This window comes from Pyxicephalus adspersus, chromosome 8 (assembly GCF_032062135.1).
Source record: "Pyxicephalus adspersus chromosome 8, UCB_Pads_2.0, whole genome shotgun sequence".
Lineage (NCBI taxonomy): Eukaryota > Metazoa > Chordata > Amphibia > Anura > Pyxicephalidae > Pyxicephalus > Pyxicephalus adspersus.
Genome location: NC_092865.1, coordinates 45,157,053 through 45,167,597, shown reverse-complemented (window position 1 = coordinate 45,167,597; position 10,545 = coordinate 45,157,053). Strand labels below are relative to the sequence as shown.

At 44.5% G+C, this 10,545-nt stretch overlaps 1 protein-coding gene across 13 annotated transcripts in view; it reads left to right on the top strand.

Annotated features, from left to right (window-relative positions):
- DOCK3 (dedicator of cytokinesis 3) overlaps nt 1–10,545 on the top strand; it is an 84,699-nt gene continuing 74,154 nt past the window's right edge. For 8 of the 13 annotated variants that reach the window (XM_072420357.1, XM_072420359.1, XM_072420360.1 and 5 more), the window contains exon 1: nt 2–252. In XM_072420357.1, coding sequence (XP_072276458.1) covers nt 216–252 — 37 coding nt within the window. In that variant the 5' untranslated portion in view covers nt 2–215. Of the gene's footprint in view, nt 253–10,545 lie in introns of all 13 variants that reach the window. The other 5 variants (XM_072420366.1, XM_072420365.1, XM_072420361.1 and 2 more) reach the window with 2 other exon arrangements.

Below are 10,545 nucleotides of genomic sequence, written 5' to 3'. Positions count from 1 at the left end.
CGGATTTCTCTCTCTGCCTCCATCCAGAGTACAGCGTAGCTGCTGGGGCCCCTGACAGCGGCATGCGGCTCTCCCGGGGCCCCCCGGAGCCACAGGGGCCCCAATCTAAGCCAGGGACCGGCAGAGGACGGGTCTAAGGAGCTGCTGACAGCCGATGAGCCGGGCGCCGCCGGGGGAGGGGTAGAGCTGGTGACCCGGAATCGGGTGTCGGGAGGATGTGGAGCCCAACCGAGGATGAGAAATACGGAGTGGGTGAGTGGGGGCCCCGAGTGACCCCGAGACACAAAACTACACAACCTGCAACCCCCAATACAACACAACACCGAAACAACCGGACACTCCGCAACACAACACCCCTACAGGACAACCTGACACCCCCCGAATATGTTATACAACCCCGATAACACAACCCATACAATACAACACAATTCCTCTACAACCTCCATACAATACACCACAATTTACACCTATAAATAGACAACACACACTGCACCTCCCATACAGGACACAACCACATGTACACTGCACAACAAACACACAGACAACACAACCCCCCATTTCACTACACACAGCATTACACCCCAACTACCCCCTCCTTTGTATTCTACAACACAATCTCCTTCACATTACAACCTTCTATACAAAATGACACAACAATACAATGCACTGCACTCCACTCTGTAAACTCTGCAGGACAGGAACACCACACACTGCACCACAACACTGTGTACACAGCACAGGAATACACCGCACACTGCTGATATACACACAATCCTCCCCACACACTGCATACGTCATCTATACAATGTATACCACACACCATACAATCCCCTCACACTACATCACACACAGATAGACAGCATATACACTTCTATACACACAGTGTATTCACCCCATCTACACAACACACACAATCTTCCAGTGACCCCCTGTATAAAACACCCTTACCCCCACACAATATAGACCCCACACCGCCGGGACACACAGATGTAACACTCAACTCTCACACTATAATGTGTGTGTAATGCTTTGTATACTGGGATACAACATACACAACACAAACTGATCAATTATATGTGTGCTTAATGCACTATATTACACAATTCTGGATGGGAATGACTACACACATTACTACACACTGCACAATACACAGCACCATGGGGGTAATAATGACACACAATATACACAACACCACACACACTGCATCCACACCTGTAGCACAACACCCAGCTCTATGTACACACAGCTAAATATATGGAGTTCACACCCAGATACACACAACACACACATATACACAATGGGGTGTGGATGGCACGGTGTGTACACTGTGTGTGTGCGGGAAGGAGTGGAGGAGGTGGGGGCTCTGATCTCAGAGTGTGAAGTTTTGTCATGATTTTGTGTTTTTTGGTTGTCCTGCAAGGGACCCTGATCTCTGGTGTCCGGTTGTATCATTGTGTAGCTGTAATGTGTTCTGGATTTATAACATTTGCTGGTTCCGGGGTTGTTGTGCTGCTGTCTGTCCTGGGCCACCAGCATGCTGATCAGATCTGACTTCACTGGCTGCAAGCTTGTCCCACAGAGCAGAATCATGGGAAGGAGGTTGGGGACGGTTCAGTTTTCTGAGTGTTTGTAGATGGAGTGGGGGGCACTGGATGTTTATACCCCAGTGATGCCCCTTCTGGGCTACCACCTGATGCAGGATATTGTATATTGCTGCCACTTGTGTAGATTTGTGTAGGAACAACACGTCCCAGGGACAGGGGCTCCCCTTCTACAGGGCTCAGTGTTGTGGGGCTTCATGGAGTATGTTATCAAGCAGCATGGGCCCAGTGTTACTAAAGTGTCACTGTATGATGGAATATTCTACATATCATGATCTGTATTGCGCTAACATATATCATAGGGCAGGGGTGTCAAACTCAAATACACAGAGGACCAAAATTAAAAAAGTCAGGGGCCAAACTTGAAATTTATTGAAAAAATTGAGGAAGTTTACTACTTCATCCATTACTAACAAAAACAAACCCTTCCACACACACTTTAGGGTTGAAAAGACTAATTTCTATCTATCTATGCAGGCTGTGTGTTGTTCATCCTCTCACATCACAAGTTTGTTGGACACTAAATATTACACTATGCAGTCTCTAATGGATTGAAACAAACACAATGCCCCTGGTTAGTCAGGCACCATGTGATCACTGCCTAGGCTTTGTGTCACATGATGGGTGTTCAGGAATAATGTCTATGTATTGCATGTATTGAAAATAAATATGTGAGATGGTAATGCAGGTGGGTGGGCCAGATGTAGTTCATTTTCAGAATTCTTTGGGGGGCCAAAAAAAAAGGACCTTTAGGGCCAGATTTGGCCCGCAGGCCAGAGTTTGACACCCCTGCCATAGGGCGTGATGCCTGTGGGGAGAATTATGAGCCGAAGCCAATACATCCTCCAGATTGTTTTTGAGAGCAAACCACAGAGGACAACTCAATGCAGCCAGGATTCCTGTCTGGGGAGGGAGGTGGAGCCCCTGTCAGCATTGAGCTGAACTGATAATCTGAGCTGTCACCTCTCCAGAAATCATTTCCTGGAATATGATTGGTCCTCTCTTTGCCCCCCCCCCCCCTCTCCTACAGAAAGAGAAAGTGACCCCAATGATCACTAATATTGATTCAGGTAATGATAGAGGAGATGGGGGGGGGGGGGGGGCTGTATGCTGCAATGGAGGACACAGCGACAGGAAGTGAGGGGAAGTCTCTCTGAGTGAAGAATTGATTCTTCAGAGACAGGCGGAGGGATTCAGGCTGATACTCTGTGTGCAGGAAACATCCTTTGTTTATTTTTACATCCAACACATCTCAGGGACACCAGGGGCCCCTTCATCAGGACCCAAAAAATTCCAGATAGACTGAAGGGGGCAGTTATGTTCATCCTGGGGGTAGATGTGTGGTTTCACTCAAAAGCCCTGGTAACCACCATTGGTATTACTTCGTAATATCATGTAGTGAGACCCCCAACTCTTAGATGTGGCAGCTGCCTTAGTTTTTTTTTTTTGTTTTCACCTGGTGATCCTGCCAGTAACACACATTATTGCTGTATTGTACATATAAAGAGGGACATTCTCATCATAGGTCAGGACTACAGAACACCTCCCCATCTTCTCATCTCCAAAGCATTTGAGGTTTCTAAATATCAAATCCAATCTACAGGTATAATAAATGGGGGACTTCCTGAGGGGTTTGTTGGAAATACAACTGAGTTCACTTGCTGATAAATTGATACTTTCGGAGGTTAGAGCAGAATCAGAGCTGCCACAATAACAACATGCTATTAAATGTCCCCATATGGAGGGAAAAGCAGGAAAACAAAAAGTCCAGAAATTACATTAAAATCCTTTTGTAGCCAGACGCGTTTCACCATTTGGCTTCTTTAGGGGAAGGAGAGACAATTACCAATCACTGGGTAATAAAAGAGATATCATGATGGGGACTGGCCCTCCACATTCTATCTAAAAATAAAAAAGTTTTAGCTTCTGATATTTCTGATATTAATGTGACCCCTGAAGGTTTTTGTGTCATTTTTACATGAGCTCCCCTGAGGTCTCCCTGTCTGTGAGATTATCTCCTCTGATTGGTCCAGTGTCTGGAGACAACTTTTCCTGCTTGTTTCGGTGATTTTCTCAGTGTGAGCTGTAATTGGAGGACGTTTCTCAAGCAGCCGACTCTCAGCGTGAAAACGGCGATTATAAGAGAATTGGTGGGGAGCTGCAGTCGAGGCGCCCAGGTTTATTTTTGACCTTCTGCATCTCTGCAAAACACAACCATGGCAGGAGATGGCCTGGGGAACTACAAATCCCAGCATTACCACAAGCAGGGGCACCTCCAATGTCCAACCCTCCCCAGCTGCAGCAAACCACTAGGGCCACTACCCTGCTGCTGAGGAATGTGGCACACCTGGTGACCCTTTCTATCTCAACCCACCCCCAGCTCCTGGCTCCTCCCCTGCAGAGCCTCTTGCTTAGAGAGAAACTAACAAATGAATTCACTCAGTAAAGAGTACCTGTCATCTGCATAGTCCTGGACAATTCCAGATCTTTCAGCTGTTCTCCAACCACCTTCAGTGTTCTTTCCTACATTCATGTGTGCCAGCCCCTTGTTTTATTTTTTGTTCTCTGTAATATTAAATTTGTTTAAATGTAAGAGGGATGGTGGGAGCTCATCTTAATGGGCAAAGCAGGTGTACAGACCCAGGAACTCAGCACAGGGATGGTGGGAGCCCCTCACAATGGGTACAGACCAGGTATGGTGGGAGTGGGGCAATAAACGTTGTGTTTCATTGCGTAACATTGGCATTTATCTATAGCCAAACTTCATGTTCTGGTGACATTTCGGATTTGGGCTGCAGAAGCATGGGGGAGCCCAGTGGTTTGGTCACATGGATATGAGGATCTCCTCTCAATCTAGGCCGTGACCCCACAATATGCTTCTCATTGGTGCCTGGTGTCTCCGGGAGGAACGTGTCTGCATCGGCTCTTCCCTCTGATTGCACAGACGGGGATTCAGGTTATTATTACTCCAGTTGCCAGACGGAGATTTAGGGACAGGGGGGGGGCTGCATCTGTCACTAGAGATTTCAGTGGTCTTCATATTAATCTTTTCCTTTACAAAATGGCTGGGAGGCCCCTCGGATTCTCTCGCTGCGTCTCAGTGCTGAGATTTTAACGTTTCGTAATTCGGGATGGGGGGGGAGTCCTATATTTATATTACATCCAGGATTTCCAGGCTGTACCTATACAAATATTCAGGGTGGAGATTTTAATTCCCATTTACTGTCTAAAATATTCATTTTCTGAAGAAATGATTTGAGTGGAGAATGAACTGGGTATAACCCCATTTGTGGCCCCACTTGTGACAATGCCCATCACTTCCTGTTCTGGAGACACCACAGGAAGTAAGATCATATCTCTGCAAAGTGAGGGTCCTGCACTTCCTATGTAGGGGAGCTACAGTAACCTTACATGGCCTTTTTGGGTTCTTGGTGTAGCCACCTGACCTGGGTACACATGGGGGGTGATGGACCCCAGTGCTGGGTATCAGACTATGCAGTCTGAGTGTGACAATTATTTTCCCGCCTTTTCTATGATCAGCACAATGTGGGGGTGTGGAGCCAGGAATGATAGATGAACACAACGTTATGCATTATTGGTGGAGCACCAGGGACAGAGGGAAGGACAGATTCCAGGACCCCAGGCTATCATCAAAGGGCGACCCCAGGCTCTGGACATGGCCACCCTCTGGATTCACAAACCCTCCTCCATCCTCCAATACACAGCCCATTCATCAAAGTGTTCTATAAATAAGATCAACCAATCAGGATGCAGTTACAATTTACAAAACCAAAAAGGAAGAAGGTGATTGGCTTATTCTGTGAACACTACAAAAATAGTCAATCTAAACCTACTCGGCCTTACTGATATTACATTGGTATCCCTAAAACTAGTACAATGACAGCTTCCATCAGAGGCTTTGTGCGCAGTTACTATGATAAAGTCACATTTCCAGTTCATTATTTCCTGTGGTCATTGTAAAACTTCGGTTTCTATAACTTTGGCTTCCCTGAGTGTGTTCCTCACACTCTGGCTGTGGATACAGGAGATGAATATTGATTGATAGAAATGTTACCCCTGAGGAGGAAGCTTCCCCCTCGGCCTTCCACATTGGAACTGCAGGTTATATTACTTATTGCCCTTCACATCCTCCATTACTGTCAATGCGCTGCATTCACCAGGGGACAAGTGCTGTTATCTCATTGTAGATACTTGTACACTAAGTGCTTCAGGCATTTGTCTGCCAGCTGTGGCCCCAGACCAACCCCGGGGCTCCAATGTCAAAACTTCACATATGAGAGGAAGAGGTAGTCATTGTACACCCAACATCACCAACATGATCGGCTATGTTGGGGCTGTAAAAGAATTGTATGATGATGGTGTCTGGTGGTCGGCCATGTTGGGGGTGTTATATAATTGTAATTTGATGGTCATGTTGGGAGTATTTGCACAACACCCCACACACAGGTCCATAGAATTAAATCTTAGCTATTGCTATTTATATCATATTATTGGATATTAGTTGTGTTTGGAAATTGGCTGATTTGGTGCCTTGCATGGTTGTTGAATTTTCTCAGTTTCTCAGCATTGGCCGGCCTGGCCTCACACACAGTCGGTCCCCAGATTATTGCCGGCTGATGAACGTAATTTTCCTCATGTTGGGATTGTACTAATATTAGTGTGCTGCTCTACTTCCATGCGCTCTGTCTGGCTCTGACAGGAAGTATCAGGGCATGGTGAGGGTCCCTCGGGCTCTCAGCAGTCATACATCTTTCTAGTGGAGGTTTTGTCTCTCTGACTGCTTCTGTTTATGTTTCCTGGCTGAAATGAATCGACAGACCAATATGTCTCTCGGTTGCAGCCATTCTCCTCCTTTTTATCCCTGATGAACCCAGAAAATACAGTTCTGGTCCTGAGGAGCTCTCTGTAAAATGGAAATATGCCATACACTTGGCATGAAGAATATCCCTCTTACCGTGGAGGTCCAAATGTAATCCTAATAGACAGGTGAAAGATTTTTGGGGGTCATCCTTTGCATTAGACCCCAAACTAGATAGGAGGACAGTTAGCCTCAGCTCACTGACCCCTGGTAACCTCTGGAGTAGAATGGCTTCTGTAGTGTGCCCCATCAGCCCCAGAGTCACTTCCTGCACCCCTAATTTTCAGGTCGGAGCTCTTTGTATTACACAAAAGTCATTCAGCTTTGTATATCTCTCCATGCTGTACATCACTGAAGGCTGATTTCACCCTCCCCGTTTTTTTCTGAGGGATTCCTCATGTTTGATGGCTGTGCCCCAACACACTAAATTGTTCTCAAATCATTAAACGTTGAGTAGATTGTAAACGTATTACAGACAAAGCTTCCTCAGAGAGCATTTCAGGTGATTTCCTGATTTCTCTCTGATTTCTATCTTCCTGTACAGGGAGCAAGAGAACAATTGTGCAGCATGCTGGCAGGTGACTGGCTTTGTACTCAGGCTGTGGCTGCTATCTGAAGAAAAGGACATTGCAAACCTTTTGGTTTGGTTGGGTTATGAGTTTTATATCTCAACTGTCCTGAGCAGCTCCAACATGTTAGGCAATGTTATGTGACCCAGTATTCCTGTTTCTGCTAATAGACACCAAGCCCCAGTATCCTCTTTTAGGTTGCATTGGAAACATTTTATAAACGTCACAAAAATTATGGACGCCAGCAGTCATCACAGGGAGTTTGGCACATCCAGTACTTTACAAGAAAAGGAACTTTATTCAAAAAGATTCAGAATCAGATAACTCACATTCTTCAAATGCTATTTGACGCTATTTTTGCATTATGACTAAGGATAAGGTGGAATGAAATGAGTAATCTATGTGATGGCTCCTCCATGTCAATAAATTCAAATTTATTTAACGCTGACTTCTGGGCAATCAGCGAAACTCCCATCTCTTACTCTTATTATAACATTTATCTGTACGCAGATTGGTGACCGCACTTTTCTCTGCTGCAGTTAGGCAACATCCCTTGGTCACCTCTCCTCCCCCAGCCCTTTTTGCAGATAGGATGAGGACAATATCAGGACAGATCCAGGCACTTAATGTTTCAGTGTTCTCTTTTTCTTTTTCAGCTTGGAGTTCAGTTTAGGCAGTTGGAGATAAGATACCTGGGACCTATGGAAATACACAAAAAGAATGTGAATCACTTTCTGTTGAGATAGTAACATGGGTCATGTGACCATCTGAATAATCATGCAATCTCTGCAGCAGATTGTGAGCCGTGTGTTGTGTGTATGGCCCCACAGAATTTTTGCAACATTTACAGGCACTATGTCATATGAAATACTCTTAAAGCTTTACACACAACATAAAGATAAAGCAGACGTGTGAAATTCGTTGGTGTCTTTTTGATTCTTCAAACTTGTAATAAGACTGTACAGAATACCAGTGATGGGGGGAAAATTTTGCAGGTTTACTGGATTTGTGGACGCTCAGATTGACATTCTATCCATTACTTAATTTTTTGGGTCAGCCGACCTATCCACCGATGTTGGATAAAACTTGTAACCCTTTTCACAATAATTAAAATACAAGATGTCATTGTGGGTGAAGGCCTTGGACTCTGTGGGAAGAGAAGAATATTCCAAGAGGGGTTCCTGGAGTATCAAAATTATATTTAATTTGCCAAGCCTGAACTAGAAACCCCCCTCCTTTTGCTTGGCTATTTGTAATACATATACTAATTTCACAGGTCTCATATATCATTTCTCTGTGTACCATGAACAACAAAATCAGTAAGTAAGCATATATTACCCTATTACCCTATTACTTTTGAATCTATATCAATCTGTCCACTGAAGGGGTATACTCCCACTTCTTAATCATTTATTACTGACTTTCTAACCAGGAATGTTCTATTCCTCCTTTCATTGATATCCTAACAATTCACCAGTATTTTCCTGCTATATTTCCTAAAGAATGTAAGTAACTTGGACATAAACCTTTTTTAATATCTTTATCACCCTTGAAATATCCATATCTAAGCCCTTTTCTGGTTGTAAGTAACCCATTATCATATATCTGGCTTAAACATTATCTTGAACACAAACTTACCTTTTATTCTATATCTCTTCAGCACCCTAAGATTTCAAACTAATTTAGTTACTTTATTTTTAGTCATCATCAAATGAATCCCTCCCCCTATTGGGGCAGCTATTGGCGTAAATACCTGCAGATGTTTTTATATCCACCACAATACAGTGGTCATTAAACTGTGTGTATTCCATATTATGATTTTTTGTAAACCATTCAATCAGATGCTAATGAATACAGAAACCAATGTAAGTCAACCCCCTTTTCATATTCTCTTCTTTTTTGTTTTGTCTGTTTTTTCCTATGTTCATGATTTGTACATTTAGTTAACGTTCTCAAAACAACCCACTGAAGAAGCCATTTGGTGAAACGCGTCAGGAAACTGAGATCATGTTTTGTAATGTTTGAACAGAGTCAAAAAAACGAATGTATCACTGTAATTGGTTGTAAACTTTTTTCACGTTTTCACAATTGTTTGTATATGTTTATTAATTGTTGATTAGTATTCAGTCGATCTCTGTTAGAATCAGGATCTGAACTCTTCACATTAAAGTAACACACTCCGTTAAAAACCTGCTGTTAAAAGCCTGCTTATCTCTCCTCCCTTGCCTCTTAACGACTTGGACTCTTTGCATGTGTTGGTGACCCCCTTCTGCCCCTTGAGGAACTACAAGTCCCAGGATGCCCTCAGCGGGTCTGATGATTGGAGAAGTAGATCGGTGATTGGTGCGCGAGGCGGTGAATGTTATAAGCGGCTTGTCTTGCACACTGTGTGACCGGATATAGTGGCGGGCTTTATGCGGATTTGTATCTTCTTAATTAACATAAATGCATACTAATTAGTCTGCCAGTAATGACTCGCTTGCTGCATTATTGCTGAAAGATGAGACGCTGCAGATTAATCAACTCCTTTTCATCCTACGTAGATTAATAAAGAGTTTGTGATGAGACAAACACTTCCTGAGACATTTCCTGAGAGTCCCAGGGGGAAGACTGCAGGGAGAAGAGGAATCCTGAGCTGCGGGGTGTATACAGAGGGGGCAATAATGATCTGTGGGTATATAGAGGGGGCGATACTGAGCTGTGGGGTGTTTATAGAGGGGGTGATACAGAGCTGTAGGGTGTTTATAGAGTGGGGTGATACAGAGCTGTGGGGTGTTTTTAAAGGGGGGCGACATTGAGCTGTCAGGTGTACATGGAGAGGGGCAATCCTGAGCTGTGGGGTGAACATTGAGGGCTATTCTGAGCTGTGGGGTGTATATACAGAGGGGCAATACTGAGCTGTGGGGTGTAAATGAAAAGCGATCCTGAGCTGTGGGGTGTAAATGAAAAGCGATCCTGAGCTGTGGGGTATTTGTGGTGAGGATTTATATAAGTGTTGTCTGTGGACAATTCACTGATCTTTTTGATGCAGTTTGGTCACATCTTTACCCCCCTGGGGGGATGAAAACTTTTTGAGTTTTCTGTCACTGCAACAAGTGTTGGGTTAGCCCTTCCTGTGCGCCATTGGCCATATTTTTTGTACCGTGTCCACACACAGCGTTCCCCGGGAATAATCGAAGGAGTTGGGACAGTTCCTGATGACGGTGGGGGAGGGATGGCGTCTTTGTTGTAAAGAGGATCTAATTAGGCTAATCTGTGCTGAAAGCTTTGCGCAAACCAAGAGCTCCACAGATGGCTAAAGTGCACTGATACCCCCACCGTATGTCCTGATAATTGTGTCAGCTAATTGGTGACCTGCTGGGACTTGTAGTACTACAGCACGCCGAGTGTTACAGGTCACCCCGTGCAGGTCTTACACATTCTCCCTCTTTTATCTCTTCATTTCTCTGTCCCCCTCCGCATTTTTATTTATATTCTGGTTTGTGCTGCCAACAAT